Source organism: Anomaloglossus baeobatrachus, chromosome 4 (genome assembly GCF_048569485.1).
Source record: "Anomaloglossus baeobatrachus isolate aAnoBae1 chromosome 4, aAnoBae1.hap1, whole genome shotgun sequence".
In the NCBI taxonomy this organism is placed as follows: Eukaryota; Metazoa; Chordata; class Amphibia; order Anura; family Aromobatidae; genus Anomaloglossus; species Anomaloglossus baeobatrachus.
This window is the reverse complement of record NC_134356.1, coordinates 1,455,731-1,474,166: the sequence shown is the minus strand read 5'-3', so window position 1 is coordinate 1,474,166 and position 18,436 is coordinate 1,455,731. Positions and strand designations below refer to the sequence as shown.

The 18,436-nt window shown below is 55.8% G+C and overlaps 1 protein-coding gene across 1 annotated transcript in view; it reads left to right on the top strand.

Moving 5' to 3' along the window:
• Positions 1–12,756, top strand: part of DERA (deoxyribose-phosphate aldolase) — a 31,334-nt gene extending 18,578 nt beyond the window's left edge. Inside the window, 3 exon segments of the mRNA XM_075343462.1 lie at positions 1,413–1,525; positions 9,377–9,526; positions 11,488–12,756. Of these exon segments, the coding sequence (XP_075199577.1) occupies positions 1,413–1,525; positions 9,377–9,526; positions 11,488–11,544 (320 nt within the window). The 3' untranslated portion in view covers positions 11,545–12,756.
• The last annotated feature ends 5,680 nt before the right edge of the window (positions 12,757–18,436 follow it).

The window sequence follows — 18,436 nt, the reverse complement described above, 5'->3', positions numbered from 1 at the left end:
ATCCACTGTGTGACTGCTCTTACAGGAGAGAATCCACTGTGTGACTGCTCTTACAGGAGAGAATCCACTGTGTGACTGCTCTTACAGGAGAGAATCCACTGTGTGACTGCTCTTACAGGAGAGAATCCACTGTGTGATTGCTCTTACAGGAGAGAATCTACTGTGTGACTGCTCTTACAGGAGAGAATCCAATGTGTGACTGCTCTTACAGGAGAGAATCCACTGTGTGACTGCTCTTACAGGAGAGAATCCACTGTGTGATTGCTCTTACAGGAGAGAATCTACTGTGTGACTGCTCTTACAGGAGAGAATCCAATGTGTGACTGCTCTTACAGGAGAGAATCCACTGTGTGACTGCTCTTACAGGAGAGAATCCACTGTGTGACTGCTCTTACAGGAGAGAATCCACTGTGTGACCGCTGTTACAGGAGAGAATCCACTGTGTGATCGCTGTTACAGGAGAGAATCCACTGTGTGATCGCTTTTACAGGAGAGAATCCACTGTGTGATTGCTGTTACCAGGAGAGAATCCACTGTGTGATTGCTTTTACAAGAGAGAATCCACTGTGTGATTGCTCTTACAGGAGAGAATCCACTGTGTGACTGCTCTTACAGGAGAGAATCCACTGTGTGATTACTCTTACAGGAGAGAATCCACTGTGTGATTGCTCTTACAGGAGAGAATCCACTGTGTGACTGCTCTTACAGGAGAGAATCCACTGTGTGACTGCTCTTACAGGAGAGAATCCACTGTGTGATTGCTTTTACAAGAGAGAATCCACTGTGTGATTGCTCTAACAGGAGAGAATCCACTGTGTGACTGCTCTTACAGGAGAGAATCCACTGTGTGATTGCTCTAACAGGAGAGAATCCACTGTGTGACTGCTCTTACAGGAGAGAATCCACTGTGTGACTGCTCTTACAGGAGAGAATCCACTGTGTGACTGCTCTTACAGGAGAGATTCCACTGTGTGACTGCTCTTACAGGAGAGAATCTACTGTGTGTTCGCTGTTACAGGAGAGAATCCATGGTGCCTGCTCTTACAGGAGAGAATCCATGGTGCCTGCTCTTACAGGAGAGAATCCACTGTGTGATTGCTGTTACCAGGAGAGAATCCACTGTGTGACTGCTCTTACAGGAGAGAATCCACTGTGTGACTGCTCTTACTGGAGAGAATCCACTGTGTGTCTGCTCTTACTGGAGAGAATCCACTGTGTGACTGCTCTTACAGGAGAGAATCCACTGTGTGACTGCTCTTACTGGAGAGAATCCACTGTGTGACTGCTCTTATAGGAGAGAATCCGTGCGGCCCCTCCGGTGTGAATATCGCCCTCCTCCTCAGCTCTTGGTCCCCATCCCTCCCTGCACCGTTATTGCTCTGCTATCAGCACAGACTTTTCTTGTATTTCAGGATCTGACTTCATCAAGACGTCTACAGGGAAGGAGTCCGTCAATGCCACCTTCCCCGTGGCCCTGGTGATGGTGCGGGCCATCCGCGACTACTACTGGAGGACGGGCGTCAAGGTGAGTGTAGTACGGGGCCCGCTGTATCTCCAGGAGAGCCGGGGCCCTGTGTCATCCCAAGGCCCCCCCCCCCGTCCCCCTCTGGCACAGGTTCCCCCCGTCCCCCTCTGGCACAGGTTCCCCCCGTCCCCCTCTGGCACAGGTTCCCCCCGTCCCCCTCTGGCACAGGTTCCCCCCGTCCCCCTCTGGCACAGGTTCCCCCCGTCCCCCTCTGGCACAGGTTCCCCCCGTCCCCCTCTGGCACAGGTTCCCCCCGTCCCCCTCTGGCACAGGTTCCCCCCGTCCCCCTCTGGCACAGGTTCCCCCCGTCCCCCTCTGGCACAGGTTCCCCCCGTCCCCCTCTGGCACAGGTTCCCCCCGTCCCCCTCTGGCACAGGTTCCCCCCGTCCCCCTCTGGCACAGGTTCCCCCCGTCCCCCTCTGGCACAGGTTCCCCCCGTCCCCCTCTGGCACAGGTTCCCCCCGTCCCCCTCTGGCACAGGTTCCCCCGTCCACCTCTGGCACAGGTTCCCCTGTCCACCTCTGGCACAGGTTCCCCCGTCCACCTCTGGCACAGGTTCCCCCGTCCACCTCTGGCACAGGTTCCCCCGTCCACCTCTGGCACGCACAGGTTCCCCCCGTCCACCTCTGGCACAGGTTCCCCCCGTCCACCTCTGGCACAGGTTCCCCCCGTCCACCTCTGGCACAGGTTCCCCCTGTCCACCTCTGGCACAGGTTCCCCCCTGTCCACCTCTGGCACAGGTTCCCCCCGTCCACCTCTGGCAAAGGTTCCCCCCCGTCCACCTCTGGCAAAGGTTCCCCCCGTCCACCTCTGGCCCAGGTTTCCCCCGTCCTCCTCTGGCCCAGGTTCCCTCTGTCCCCCTCTGGCACAGGTTCCCTCTGTCCCCCTCTGGCACAGGTTCCCTCTGTCCCCCTCTGGCACAGGTTTCCCCCGTCTCCCTCTGGCACAGGTTTCCCCCGTCCCCCTCTGGCACAGGTTCCCTCTGTCCCCCTCTGGCACAGGTTTCCCCCGTCCCCCTCTGGCACAGGTTTCCCCCGTCCCCCTCTGGCACAGGTTCCCTCTATCCCCCTCTGGCACAGGTTCCCTCTGTCCCCCTCTGGCACAGGTTCCCTCTGTCCCCCTCTGGCACAGGTTCCCCCGTCCACCTCTGGCACAGGTTTCCCCTGTCCTCCTCTGGCACAGGTTTCCCCCTGTCCACCTCTGGCAAAGGTTCCCCCCGTCCACCTCTGGCAAAGGTTCCCCCCGTCCTCCTCTGGCACAGGTTCCCCCCGTCCTCCTCTGGCACAGGTTTCCCCCGTCCCCCTCTGGCACAGGTTTCCCCCGTCTCCCTCTGGCACAGGTTTCCCCCGTCCCCCTCTGGCACAGGTTCCCTCTGTCCCCCTCTGGCACAGGTTTCCCCCGTCCCCCTCTGGCACAGGTTTCCCCCGTCCCCCTCTGGCACAGGTTTCCCCCGTCCCCCTCTGGCACAGGTTTCCCCCGTCCCCCTCTGGCACAGGTTCCCTCTGTCCCCCTCTGGCACAGGTTCCCTCTGTCCCCCTCTGGCACAGGTTCCCTCTGTCCCCCTCTAGCACAGGTTCCCTCTGCCCCCCTCTGGCACAGGTTCCCTCTGCCCCCCTCTGGCACAGGTTCCCTCTGCCCCCCTCTGGCACAGGTTCCCTCTGCCCCCCTCTGGCACAGGTTCCCTCTGCCCCCCTCTGGCACAGGTTCCCTCTGTCCCCCTCTTGCACAGGTTCCCTCTGTCCCCCTCTTGCACAGGTTCCCTCTGTCCCCCTCTTGCACAGGTTCCCTCTGTCCCCCTCTTGCACAGGTTCCCTCTGTCCCCCTCTGGCACAGGTTCCCTCTGTCCCCCTCTGGCACAGGTTCCCTCTGCCCCCCTCTGGCACAGGTTCCCTCTGTCCCCCTCTGGCACAGGTTCCCTCTGTCCCCCTCTGGCACAGGTTCCCTCTGTCCCCCTCTGGCACAGGTTCCCCCCGTCCACCTCTGGCACAGGTTCCCCCCCGTCCACCTCTGGCACAGGTTCCCCCCGTCCACCTCTGGCACAGGTTCCCCCCGTCCACCTCTGGCACAGGTTCCCCCCGTCCACCTCTGGCACAGGTTCCCCCCGTCCTCCTCTGGCACAGGTTTCCCCCGTCCCCCTCTGGCACAGGTTTCCCCCGTCCCCCTCTGGCACAGGTTTCCCCCGTCCCCCTCTGGCACAGGTTCCCTCTGTCCCCCTCTGGCACAGGTTTCCCCCGTCCCCCTCTGGCACAGGTTTCCCCCGTCCCCCCTCTGGCACAGGTTTCCCCCGTCCCCCTCTGGCACAGGTTCCCTCTGTCCCCCTCTGGCACAGGTTCCCTCTGTCCCCCTCTGGCACAGGTTCCCTCTGTCCCCCTCTGGCACAGGTTCCCTCTGTCCCCCTCTGGCACAGGTTCCCTCTGTCCCCCTCTGGCACAGGTTCCCTCTGTCCCCCTCTGGCACAGGTTCCCTCTGTCCCCCTCTTGCACAGGTTCCCTCTGTCCCCCTCTTGCACAGGTTCCCTCTGTCCCCCTCTTGCACAGGTTCCCTCTGTCCCCCTCTTGCACAGGTTCCCTCTGTCCCCCTCTTGCACAGGTTCCCTCTGTCCCCCTCTGGCACAGGTTCCCTCTGCCCCCCTCTGGCACAGGTTCCCTCTGCCCCCCTCTGGCACAGGTTCCCTCTGCCCCCCTCTGGCACAGGTTCCCTCTGCCCCCCTCTGGCACAGGTTCCCTCTGCCCCCCTCTGGCACAGGTTCCCTCTGCCCCCCTCTGGCACAGGTTCCCTCTGCCCCCCTCTGGCACAGGTTCCCTCTGTCCCCCTCTGGCACAGGTTCCCTCTGTCCCCCTCTGGCACAGGTTCCCTCTGTCCCCCTCTGGCACAGGTTCCCTCTGTCCCCCTCTTGCACAGGTTCCCTCTGTCCCCCTCTTGCACAGGTTCCCTCTGTCCCCCTCTGGCACAGGTTCCCTCTGTCCCCCTCTGGCACAGGTTCCCTCTGTACCCCTCTGGCACAGGTTCCCTCTGTCCCCCTCTGGCACAGGTTCCCTCCGTCCACCTCTGGCACAGGCCCCCTGTCATGATGTATGTAGTTTTCGCCATCCCATATTTTTGTATAAGATGCCATGTGATGTATTTTACCTTCCCCCCAGCCTGTATCATATTGCAATCAGGCTTCAGCAGTAGCTATTGTCATTGATTTGGTGGGGGTTGCATATATATATTGTTCTTCTCAGCATGGGACTTCTCCAATCTACAACTTGGTAAACAGAACAGAGCCAGGAGTCTAAAGTCCATTCATGCATCAAATGGCCAGGGGGAGGTGTGCCCACCTAAGGGGCCTATTCCCAGGAGAGAAGAACATGTTAGTTCAGTTAGTTGGACCTCGGCTGGAGACGTACTAGGATCTATAGCTGAGGCTGGATCCTGAGGTCTGTGTGTGTGGACTGTTACAGACTGGAGATCCGCGGCCACGTGGGGTTATGCTTTGTTGAGTGAAGCGTGAGGACCTGTGCTAAGGCCAGCTCCTTATCGCCCGTACATGGACGATTGGACTTTGAGGACTTTTGCATTCTCCTTGGCGCCCCCGGACCTATTTCCTTTGTGTGGACTCTAAAGAACCATTTTAATATTGCATGTTTTATGCTCCCTGCCTCATTAAATCTTCTTGGATTGTTCCTTGGCCTGGCGTCCCTTACTGCTCTGTCGCATACCCTGTCACAAACTGGTGGCAGCGGCGGGATCAGAGCAGAAAGAATGGAGGGCAACGGCCCATTAACATCTGGATTCAGAACCTCAGAGTACAAGAACTGGACTGTGGTGAGCCTACAAAGGCCCGTGAATTAGGAGTCGGCTACAAAGGACTCTCTAAAGAGCAACTAATTGAGGCATTGGAAAACACTTGCCTGCAAGATGGCACCGAGGAACAATTTCCACAGCAAAGGGAGGAAAGACGGGAGCTGGAGGTAAATACCCAAAAAAGTCAGTGGGTTGTGTGGTATGAGGAGGAGATGGCACTGCTTGGAGATGAGGCCACCATAGAAGATAAGAGGGAGGCTATTCGCGGAGCTAAGGAGAGGGCATTGCTGGAGAGGAGGCTTGCTGTGGAAGCAGCTAGAGGCTCCAGACAAACTGTATCCACAGCACCCACTATGAGGGAATTCTCCAGAGTGTCCCGCAAGGACTTTAAGCCATTTAATGAAGCTGCAGGCGACATTGAGGGCTTCTTCCAGGACTTTGAGCATCAGTGCCGATTAATGGAAGTCCCAGAAAGAGAGCTAGTCAGACACCTGGTGGGCCTCTTGGAGGGTGGAGCTCCCGACACCTATAGAGCTATGGACCCTCAGTGGAATTGTGAGTATGGAGAGATAAAACAGACCATTCTAGAACATTATGCCGTGACCCCAGATACTTATAGGACTCAGTTCCGTATGTTAGCCTGTGATGGAGAAGTGTCTTTCAAGATGTTTGCCCACAGACTGAAACAAGTATGCCATCGCTGGCTGGAGGGAGAGGGGGCCTTAACTTGGGAGACCTTCCTCCAGGTCATCCTGGAAGAGCAATTCTATGCCAGGTGCCCTACTGAGATCCGGGAATGGGTGCACGAGAAGAGACCAGAGACAGTGGAACAAGCTGCCGCTCTAGCTAATGAGGTGCTCACTATCAAACCTCAGTGGAAGAAGCTGCTAGCAGAGGGAGCAAAAATGACCAGCTCCCCAACACCAGAGGTTCCTTGTCCTTCAGTGTCCAATGTTCCTCGACCTAGATCACCACCTCATGTGGATACCCGTGTGTACGTGCCTCCAGTTGTTTCTACCACATTTTCTGGAATGCGACGAGGAGAGAAAGTAGAAGAGCGAAGATGTTATAGCTGTGGGCATCCCGGACATCTGCGGGCCACATGCCCATCTATCCAGTGGAGTCATCCTCCAAATCGACAACCACCTCCAGCACCTGCACCTCCCTATCAGTCACCAAGGTCTCCTACCTACCTACTTCTCCAGAAGGCAAACTGGAAGGAGTGAGACGCAGCGCAGATGTTATCAATGTGGGCAGCCTGGTCATCTGCAAGCTCACTGTCCAGATGTTCAGAGGCAGAACAGCTGCAGACCACCTTTGCCTGTCCATTATCTACAGACACCCTCAACAGGAGAAGAGCTGGATTCTGGCCCTGATGATTTGCTAAGTGACTCCGATATGTTGACTTCCCTACCAGGAGTCTATGGGGTGCGAGCCACAGCCACCCGTTCTTCTGATCTTCAGCATAAACATCTACAGGAGGTCGTGCTGGATGGCCAAAAAGTTGTTGGTTTTCGTGACACTGGGGATTTTCTCACCATCGCAGATCCCCGAGTAATTCAACCAGAAGCAATGCAAAAGGGACCAGGAATTGCCATTGAATTGGCTGGAGGTACTCAGAGATATATTCCAAGAGCGAGTGATGTAGTTTTCTCCATCCCATATTTTTGTATAAGATGCCATGTGATGTATTTTACCTTCTCTCTGTATTTGCTGTAGTACTATGTCTTGTGATGTAAGTGACCATATTTCCCCCCAGGCTGTATCATATTGCACTCAGGCTTCAGCAGTAGCTATTGTCATTGATTTGGTGGGGATTGCATATATATATTGTTCTTCTCAGCATGGGACTTCTCCAATCTACAACTTGGTAAACAGAACAGAGCCAGCAGTCTAAAGTCCATTCATGTATCAAATGGCCAGGGGGCGGTGTGCCCACCTAAGGGGCTGATCCCAGGAGAGAAGAACATGTTAGTTCAGTTAGTTGGATCTCGGCTGGAGACGTACTAGGATCTATAGCTGAGGCTGGATCCTGGAGTCTGTGTGTGTGGACTGTTACAGACTGGAGATCCGCGGCCACGTGGGGTTATGCTTTGTTGAGTGAAGGGTGAGGACCTGTGCTAAGGCCAGCTCCTTATCGCCCGTACATGGACGATTGGACTTTGAGGACTTTTGCATTCTCCTTGGCGCCCCCGGACCTATTTCCTTTGTGTGGACTCTAAAGAACCATTTTAATATTGCATGTTTTATGCTCCCTGCCTCATTAAATCTTCTTGGATTGTTCCTTGGCCTGGCGTCCCTTACTGCTCTGTCGCATACCCCGTCACCCCCCCTGTCCGCCTCTGGCACAGGCCCCCCCTGTCCGCCTCTGGCACAGGCCCCCCCTGTCCGCCTCTGGCACTGGCCCCCCCTGTCCGCCTCTGGCACTGGCCCCCCCTGTCCGCCTCTGGCACAGGCCCCCCCTGTCCACCTCTGGCACAAGCCCCCCCATCTCTCTCTGGCACAGGCCTCCCCTTGCCGCCTCTGTCCAAGGCCTTCTCTAGCACAAGTCCTCCCCCGGCCCCCTCTGGCACAGGCCCACTCCTCTGCACGATGCCTCCTCTGGCACAGATCACTCCGCCCAAGGCCTCCTCTGGCCATGACCCCCTCTGGCACAGGCCCCCCTGCCAGCCCCCTCCATTTGAGGCCTCATCTGGCACAGGTCCTCCTTGGCCGTGGCCTCCTCTGGCACAGGTCCTCCTTGGCCGTGGCCTCCTCCTGCCATGGCCCCCTCTGGCACAGGTCCTCCTTGGCCGTGGCCTCCTCTTGCCGGGGCCTCCTCTTGCCGGGGCCTCCTCTTGCCCGGGCCTCCTCTTGCCGGGGCCCCCTCTGGCACAGGTCCTCCTTGGCCGTGGCCTCCTCTTGCCGTGGCCTCCTCTTGCCGGGGCCCCCTCTGGCACAGGTCATCCTTGGCCGTGGCCTCCTCTTGCCGTGGCCTCCTCTTGCCGGGGCCCCCTCTGGCACAGGTCCCCCTTGGCCGTGGCCTCCTCTTGCCGGGGCCCCCTCTGGCATAGGTCCTCCTTGGCCGTGGCCAGGGTGGATTGATTTAAATCACGCCGATTTAAATCATGATTTAAATCACGATTTAAATCAAAAGATTTTTTTCTATTTAAATCGGATCGATTTAAATCATGATTTTAATCATGATTTAAATCACTGATTTAAATCAAAAGGTTTTTTTTTAATATAAATCACGATTAAAATGAGAAGTGAGAGCAGTGTGCATGTGCGCCCATAGTTACACGGACGAAACTAGGGGCAACGATCTAACGCCAGGGTGAGGGGGGGACCCCAAAGTAAGTAAAAATCTTTTTTGTTTTACTATATGGCAATAGGTAGGTGTTTAAAAGCAGCATGTCTTAATTGTATAAACTATTAATAGCCTCCACATTTTGTTCATACTGCCCCTTTAATTCCACACTTCTAGCTTGGTTTCAGTTTTGGTTTAGTTTCTTTTTCCCTGCATTCAGTTGACATGCCCAAACTTGTTGATAATAAATCTAGCTACTCAGCTACTGACTGCATCGGCTTCATCCGCAGGAGTAGAGAGATTGTTTTCTTCATTTGGTTTTGTGCACACAACAGTCCGAAACCGCTTAGGAACTGCTAAAGCAGGACAACTGGTTTTCCTATTAAAAGTCCTAAATAAACAGTAGGCTTAAAGGACTGATGTATTCACTGAAGATGTTTGCTTACTTCAAACGTTAGAGATAGGCTATTGTTAAAAAGTACTTACTCTCTGTAGTTCAATTCTGAGTGTTTAATAGTGCAAATAAAAATTATTAGGTTTCATAATCAACTGTTTTAATATTTTTATTTGTGTAAAACAATTAGATTTGCAAAAAGACAAAGTTTTGCTTGTGTACAACTTGATTAAAAAATCTGATTTAAATCAAATGATTTAAATCAAAAAAATCTGATTTAAATCAAAAAAATCTGATTTTTTTGATTTTTTTTAAAAAATCAAGATTTTTATCCACCCTGGCCGTGGCCCCCGCCCTCATCTTCTCACATGTCCTTCCTCAGGTTGGGTTTAAGCCGGCAGGAGGGATCCGCAGTGCGAAGGAGGCGCTGGTCTGGCTGTCGCTGATGAAGGAGGAGCTGGGCGATGATTGGCTGACGCCGCAGCTGTTCCGTATTGGGGCGAGTACTCTGCTAGGCGATATAGAGAGACAGGTGAGTGACGGCTCCGGGGGGAGGGGGTCTGTACAGTGGGGGGAGGGGGTCTGTACAGTGGGGGGAGGGGGTCTGTACAGTGGGGGGAGGGGGTCTGTACAGTGGGGGAGGGGGTCTGTACAGTGGGGGAGGGGGTCTGTACAGTGGAGGGAGCGGGGTCTGTACAGTGGGGGGAGGGGGTCTGTACAGTGGGGGGAGGGGGCCTGTACAGTGGGGGGAGGGGGCCTGTACAGTGGGGGAGGGGGCCTGTACAGTGGAGGGAGGGTGCCTGTACAGTGGAGGGAGGGGGCCTGTACAGTGGGGGGAGGGGGTCTGTACAGTGGCGGGAGGGGGTCTGTACAGTGGGGGGTGGGGGGAGGGGGTCTGTACAGTGGAGGGAGGGGGCCTGTACAGTGGAGGGAGGGGGCCTGTACAGTGGAGGGAGGGGGCCTGTACAGTGGAGGGAAGGGGGCTGTACAGTGGAGGGAGGGGGCCTGTACAGTGGAGGGAGGGGGTCTGTACAGTGGGGGGAGGGGGTCTGTACAGTGGGGGGAGGGGGTCTGTACAGTGGGGGGAGGGGGTCTGTACAGTGGGGGGAGGGGGTCTGTACAGTGGGGGGAGGAGGTCTGTACAGTGGGGGGAGGGGGTCTGTACAGTGGGGGGAAGTATAACAGCCATGATGGACGGAATACCAGGGGGTAAGGAATCCCAGGAGCCACTTACCGGGGGAGGGGAATACCAAGGGCTGCTTATTGGAGGGAAAGGAGGGGAATACCAGGGGCAATTTATTGGGGGGAAAGGATGGGAATACCAGGGGCAGCTTATTGGGGGAGGGAGGGGAATACCCAGGGGCTTCTTATTGGGGAGGGGAATACCCAGGGGCTTCTTATTGGGGAGGGGAATACCAGGGGCTTCTTATTGGGGAGGGGAATACCAGGGGCTGCTTATTGAGGGTAAAGGAGGGGAATACTAGGGGCAGCTTATTGGGGGAGGGAGGGGAATACCAGGGGCAGGTTATTGGGGGAGGGAGAGGAATACCAGGGGCAGCTTATTGGGGGAGGGAGGGGAATACTAAGGGCTGCGTATTGGGGGAGGGAGGGGAATACCAGGGGCAGCTTATTGGGGGAGGGAGGGGAATACCAGGGGCAGCTTATTGGGGGAGGGAGGGGAATACCAGGGGCAGCTTATTGGGGGAGGGAGGGGAATACCAGGGGCTGCTTATTGGGGGAGGGAGGGGAATACCCAGGGGCTTCTTATTGGGGAGGGGAATACCCAGGGGCTTCTTATTGGGGAGGGGAATACCAGGGGCTTCTTATTGAGGGTAAAGGAGGGGAATACCAGGGGCAGCTTATTGGGGGAGGGAGGGGAATACCAGGGGCTTCTTATTGAGGGTAAAGGAGGGGAATACTAGGGGCAGCTTATTGGGGGAGGGAGGGGAATACCAGGGGCTTCTTATTGAGGGTAAAGGAGGGGAATACTAGGGGCAGCTTATTGGGGGAGGGAGGGGAATACCAGGGGCTGCTTATTGAGGGTAAAGGAGGGGAATACCAGGGGCAGCATATTGGGGGAGGGAGGGGAATACCAGGGGCAGCTTATTGCAGGAGGGAGAGGATTACCAGGGGCAGCTTATTGGGGGAGGGAGGGGAATACTAAGGGCTGCTTATTGGGGGAGGGAGGGGAATACCAGGGGCAGCTTATTGGGGGAGGGAGGGGAATACCAGGAGCTGCTTATTGGTGGAGGGAGGGGAATACCAGGGGCAGCTTATTGGGGGAGGGAGGGGAATACCAGGGGCAGCTTATTGGGGGAGGGAGGGGAATACCAGGGGCTGCTTATTGGGGGAGGGAGGGGAATACCAGGGGCTGCTTATTGGGGGAGGGAGGGGAATACCAGGGGCTGCTTATTGGGGGAGGGAGGGGAATACCAGGGGCTGCTTATTGGGGATCACCACATCAGACACATCTATCTGTAACTTCTGTTCCAGATTTATCACCATGTGACCGGTCGTTACGCTGCGCACCACGATCTGCCGATGGCCTGAGACCTTCTCCTCCTGATGACCCGTCATAACAGGCCGACCTCATTGGATGCCACTAGATAATCTGTGCCCCCCGCCATGAAGATGACGAGGTTGGGGGTGGTGGCTCCACACTAATCATACATTATTCTATGCGCCCAACCCTGGAGAGGCAGCTGCTCCACCGTCTACTGAAAGACCGAGACCAGAAGCGGAGGCTGAAGGGCCTTTGTGGGGGGCTGACCTTACAGGGAGGAGGAGGCTTGCCACGTGTTTCGTTACCCTGTGGCTCGCCGTGTGTTTTCATGTCCCCCTGCGACTCATCCCATGTCCTGTCCCCCGATGGCTTGCTCCATGTACTGTCCCCTGGCAAAAGGCACCATATACCGTCCCCTGGCGGCTCACCATGTGTTTTCATGTGCCCCGGCTGCTCACCCCTTGTCCTATCCCCCGGTGGCTCACTTCGTGTCCCGTTCGCCGGTGGCTCGCCCCTTGTCCTGTCCCCCGGTGGCACACCTCGTTTCCCATCCACCGGAGGCTCGCCCCTTGTCCTGTCCCCCGGTGGCTCACCTCGTTTCCCATCCGCCGGAGGCTCGCCCCTTGTCCTGTCCCCCGGTGGCTCACCTCGTGTCCCATCCGCTGGTGGCTCGACCCTTGTCTTGTCCCCCGGTGGCTTACCTCGTGTCCCATCCGCCGGTAGCTCGCGCCTTGTCCCATCCGCTGGTGGCTCGCCCCTTATTCCGTCTCCCGGCGGCTCACCTCGTGTCCCATCCGCCGGTGGCTCGACCCTTGTCTTGTTCCCCGGTGGCTCACCTCGTGTCCCATCCGCCGGTAGCTCGTGCCTTGTCCCATCCGCTGGTGGCTCGCCCCTTGTTCCGTCTCCCGGCGGCTCGCCCCTTGTCCTGTCCCCCGGTGGCTCACCTGGTGTCCCATCCGCCGGTGGCTCGCCCCTTGTCCTGTCCCCCGGTGGCTCACCTCGTGTCCCATCCGCCGGTGGCTCGCCCCTTGTCCTGTCCCCCTGTGGCTCACCTCGTGTCCCCTCCGCTGGTAGCTCGCGCCTTGTCCCATCCGCTGGTGGCTCGCCCCTTGTTCCGTCTCCCGGCGGCTCACCTCGTATCCCATCCGCCGGTGGCTCGACCCTTGTCCTGTCCCCCGGCGGCTCACCTCGTGTCTCATTAACAAGCGACGTGCCCCCGTATACCATTAAATATGTTTTGAATAAATACTGTGTCCATATTCTGTCTCGTGTGATGTATCATTGACAGAAAAATTGTCAGCGAAGCGGAGCGACCTCTATTTACAAATGATTATATTGGCAGCTGTCCAACCAGCGGCTTCCTGCAGACGACCGCTATACAGACTGTTATATCGCCACTCCAGATCTGTACACAGATTTATATGTAGAGTCCCATTGCTGTCATGTTGTGCTCTAGTCACTTTCTCAGCTCCTCCCTCCCTGACTCCCTTCTCCATGTAGTCAGGGTCTCATGTCTTCAGCTCCTCTCTCACTCCTTCCTTCCCTGACTCTCTTCTCCTCTATGTAGTCAGGGTCTCATGTCGTCAGCTCCTCCCTCACTCCTTCCTTCCCTGACTCTCTTCTCCTCCATGTAGTCAGGGTCTCATGTCGTCAGCTCCTCCCTGACTCCTTCCTTCCCTGACTCTCTTCTCCTCTATGTAGTCAGGGTCTCATGTCGTCAGCTCCTCCCTCACTCCTTCCCTCCCTGACTTCCTTCTCCTCCATGTAGTCAGGGTCTCATGTCTTCAGCTCCTCCCTCACTCCTTCCCTCCCTGACTCCCTTCTCCTCTATGTAGTCAGGGTCTCATGTCTTCAGCTCCTCCCTCACTCCTTCCTTCCCTGACTCTCTTCTCCATGTAGTCAGGGTCTCATGTCCTCAGCTCCTCCCTCACTCCTTCCTTCCCTGACTCTCTTCTCCTCTATGTAGTCAGGGTCTCATGTCGTCAGCTCCTCCCTCACTCCTTCCTTCCCTGACTCTCTTCTCCTCCATGTAGTCAGGGTCTCATGTCGTCAGCTCCTCCCTGACTCCTTCCTTCCCTGACTCTCTTCTCCTCTATGTAGTCAGGGTCTCATGTCGTCAGCTCCTCCCTCACTCCTTCCCTCCCTGACTTCCTTCTCCTCCATGTAGTCAGGGTCTCATGTCTTCAGCTCCTCCCTCACTCCTTCCTTCCCTGACTCCCTTCTCCTCTATGTAGTCAGGGTCTCATGTCTTCAGCTCCTCCCTCACTCCTTCCTTCCCTGACTCCCTTCTCCATGTAGTCAGGGTCTCATGTCGTCAGCTCCTCCCTCACTCCTTCCTTCCCTGACTCTCTTCTCCTCTATGTAGTCAGGGTCTCATGTCGTCAGCTCCTCCCTCACTCCTTCCTTCCCTGACTCTCTTCTCTATGCAGTCATGATCTCATGTCCTCATCTCCTCCCTCACTCCTTCCTTCCCTGACTCTCTTCTCCTCCATGTAGTCAGGGTCTCATGTCGTCAGCTCCTCCCTCACTCCTTCCTTCCCTGACTCTCTTCTCCTCTATGTAGTCAGGGTCTCATGTCGTCAGCTCCTCCCTCACTCCTTCCCTCCCTGACTCCCTTCTCCTTCATGTAGTCAGGGTCTCATGTCTTCAGCTCCTCCCTCACGCCTTCCTTCCCTGACTCCCTTCTCCATGTAGTCAGGGTCTCATGTCGTCAGCTCCTCCCTCACTCCTTCCCTCCCTGACTCCCTTCTCCTCTATGTAGTCAGGGTCTCATGTCTTCAGCTCCTCCCTCACTCCTTCCTTCCCTGACTCCCTTCTCCATGTAGTCAGGGTCTCATGTCTTCAGCTCCTCCCTCACTCCTTCCTTCCCTGACTCTCTTCTCCTCTATGTAGTCAGGGTCTCATGTCGTCAGCTCCTCCCTCACTCCTTCCTTCCCTGACTCCCTTCTCCTCTATGTAGTCAGGGTCTCATGTCCTCAGCTCCTCTCTCACTCCTTCCTTCCCTTACTCTCTTCTTCTTCTCCATGTAGTCAGGGTCTCATGTCTTCAGCTCCTCCCTCACTCCTTCCTTCCCTGACTCCCTTCTCCATGTAGTCAGGGTCTCATGTCGTCAGCTCCTCCCTCCTTCCCTGACTCTCTTCTCCTCTATGTAGTCAGGCTCTCATGTCCTCAGCTCCTATCTCACTCCTTCTTTCCCTGACTCCCTTCTCCTCCATGTAGTCAGGGTCTCATGTCGTCAGCTCCTCCCTCACTCTTTCCTTCCCTTACTCTCTTCTCCTCTATGTAGTCAGGATCTCATGTCCTCAGCTCCTCTCTCACTCCTTCCTTCCCTGACTCTCTTCTCCTCTATGTCGTCAGGGTCTCATGTCTTCAGCTCCTCCCTCACTCCTTCCTTCCCTTACTCTCTTCTCCTCCATGTAGTCAGGGTCTCATGTCTTCAGCTCCTCCCTCACTCCTTCCCTCCCTGACTCTCTTCTCTATGTAGTCAGGGTCTCATGTCCTCAGCTCCTCCCTCACTCCTTCCTTCCCTGACTCCCTTCTCCTCTATGTAGTCAGGGTCTCATGTCGTCAGCTCCTCTCTCACTCCTTCCTTCCCTGACTCTCTTCTCCTCTATGTAGTCAGGGTCTCATGTCTTCAGCTCCTCCCTCACTCCTTCCTTCCTGACTCTCTTCTCTATGTAGTCAGGGTCTCATGTCCTCAGCTCCTCTCTCACTCCTTCCTTCCCTGACTCTCTTCTCCTCTATGTCGTCAGGGTCTCATGTCTTCAGCTCCTCCCTCACGCCTTCCTTCCCTGACTCTCTTCTCCATGTAGTCAGGGTCTCATGTCTTCAGCTCCTCCCTCACTCCTTCCTTCCCTGACTCCCTTCTCTATGTAGTCAGGGTCTCATGTCTTCAGCTCCTCCCTCACTCCTTCCCTCCCTGACTCCCTTCTCCTCTATGTAGTCAGGGTCTCATGTCTTCAGCTCCTCCCTCACTCCTTCCTTCCCTGACTCCCTTCTCCATGTAGTCAGGGTCTCATGTCGTCAGCTCCTCCTTCCTTCCCTGACTCCCTTCTCCTCTATGTAGTCAGGGTCTCATGTCTTCAGCTCCTCCCTCACTCCTTCCTTCCCTGACTCCCTTCTCCATGTAGTCAGGGTCTCATGTCGTCAGCTCCTCCCTCACTCCTTCCTTCCCTGACTCCCTTCTCCTCTATGTAGTCAGGGTCTCATGTCTTCAGCTCCTCCCTCACTCCTTCCTTCCCTGACTCTCTTCTCCTCTATGTAGTCAGGGTCTCATGTCGTCAGCTCCTCCCTCACTCCTTCCTTCCCTGACTCCCTTCTCCTCTATGTAGTCAGGGTCTCATGTCCTCAGCTCCTCTCTCACTCCTTCCTTCCCTTACTCTCTTCTTCTTCTCCATGTAGTTAGGGTCTCATGTCTTCAGCTCCTCCCTCACTCCTTCCTTCCCTGACTCCCTTCTCCATGTAGTCAGGGTCTCATGTCCTCAGCTCCTCACTCACTCCTTCCCTCCCTGACTCTCTTCTCCTCTATGTAGTCAGGGTCTCATGTCCTCAGCTCCTCCCTCACTCCTTCCCTCCCTGACTCTCTTCTCTATGTAGTCAGGATCTCATGTCCTCAGCTCCTCTCTTATTTCTTCCTTCCCTGACTCCCTTCTCCTCTATGTAGTCAGGGTCTCATGTCGTCAGCTCCTCTCTCACTCCTTCCTTCCCTGACTCTCTTCTCCTCTATGTAGTCAGGGTCTCATGTCCTCAGCTCCTCCCTCACTCCTTCCTTCCCTGACTCCCTTCTCCTCTATGTAGTCAGGGTCTGATGTCCTCAGCTCCTCTCTCACTCCTTCCTTCCCTGACTCTCTTCTCCTCTATGTAGTCAGGCTCTCATGTCCTCAGCTCCTCTCTCACTCCTTCCTTGACTCCCTTCTCCTCCATGTAGTCAGGGTCTCATGTCCTCAGCTCCTCCCTCACTCCTTCCTTCCCTTACTCTCTTCTCCTCTATGTGGTCAGGATTTCATGTCCTCAGCTCCTCCCTCACTCCTTCCTTCCCTGACTCCCTTCTCCTCCATGTAGTCAGGGTCTCATGTCTTCAGCTCCTCCCTCACTCCTTCCTTCCCTGACTCCCTTCTCCTCCATGTAGTCAGGGTCTCATGTCTTCAGCTCCTCCCTCACGCCTTCCTTCCCTGACTCTCTTCTCCATGTAGTCAGGGTCTCATGTCTTCAGCTCCTCCCTCACTCCTTCCTTCCCTGACTCCCTTCTCTATGTAGTCAGGGTCTCATGTCTTCAGCTCCTCCCTCACTCCTTCCCTCCCTGACTCCCTTCTCCTCTATGTAGTCAGGGTCTCATGTCTACAGCTCCTCCCTCACTCCTTCCTTCCCTGACTCCCTTCTCCATGTAGTCAGGGTCTCATGTCGTCAGCTCCTCCTTCCTTCCCTGACTCCCTTCTCTATGTAGTCAGGGTCTCATGTCTTCAGCTCCTCCCTCACTCCTTCCTTCCCTGACTCTCTTCTCTATGCAGTCATGATCTCATGTCCTCATCTCCTCCCTCACTCCTTCCTTCCCTGACTCTCTTCTCCTCCATGTAGTCAGGGTCTCATGTCGTCAGCTCCTCCCTCACTCCTTCCTTCCCTGACTCTCTTCTCCTCTATGTAGTCAGGGTCTCATGTCTTCAGCTCCTCCCTCACTCCTTCCTTCCCTGACTCCCTTCTCTATGTAGTCAGGGTCTCATGTCTTCAGCTCCTCCCTCACTCCTTCCCTCCCTGACTCCCTTCTCCTCTATGTAGTCAGGGTCTCATGTCTTCAGCTCCTCCCTCACTCCTTCCTTCCCTGACTCCCTTCTCCATGTAGTCAGGGTCTCATGTCGTCAGCTCCTCCTTCCTTCCCTGACTCCCTTCTCCTCTATGTAGTCAGGGTCTCATGTCTTCAGCTCCTCCCTCACTCCTTCCTTCCCTGACTCCCTTCTCCTCTATGTAGTCAGGGTCTCATGTCTTCAGCTCCTCCCTCACTCCTTCCTTCCCTGACTCCCTTCTCCATGTAGTCAGGGTCTCATGTCGTCAGCTCCTCCTTCCTTCCCTGACTCCCTTCTCCTGTATGTAGTCAGGGTCTCATGTCTTCAGCTCCTCCCTCACTCCTTCCTTCCCTGACTCTCTTCTCCTCTATGTAGTCAGGGTCTCATGTCGTCAGCATCTCCCTCACTCCTTCCTTCCCTGATTCCCTTCTCTATGTAGTCAGGGTCTCATGTCCTCAGCTCCTCTCTCACTCCTTCCTTCCCTTACTCTCTTCTTCTTCTCCATGTAGTCAGGGTCTCATGTCTTCAGCTCCTCCCTCACTCCTTCCTTCCCTGACTCCCTTCTCCATGTAGTCAGGGTCTCATGTCGTCAGCTCCTCCCTCCTTCCCTGACTCTCTTCTCCTCTATGTAGTCAGGCTCTCATGTCCTCAGCTCCTCACTCACTCCTTCCCTCTCTGACTCTCTTCTCCTGTATGTAGTCAGGGTCTCATGTCCTCAGCTCCTCCCTCACTCTTTCCTTCCCTTACTCTCTTCTCCTCTATGTAGTCAGGATCTCATGTCCTCAGCTCCTCTCTCACTCCTTCCTTCCCTGACTCTCTTCTCCTCTATGTCGTCAGGGTCTCATGTCTTCAGCTCCTCCCTCACTCCTTCCTTCCCTTACTCTCTTCTCCTCCATGTAGTCAGGGTCTCATGTCTTCAGCTCCTCCCTCACTCCTTCCCTCCCTGACTCTCTTCTCTATGTAGTCAGGGTCTCATGTCCTCAGCTCCTCCCTCACTCCTTCCTTCCCTGACTCTCTTCTCCTCCATGTATCAGGGTCTCATGTCTTCAGCTCCTCCCTCACTCCTTCCTTCCCTGACTCTCTTCTCCTCTATGTAGTCAGGGTCTCATGTCCTCAGCTCCTCACTCACTCCTTCCCTCTCTGACTCTCTTCTCCTCTATGT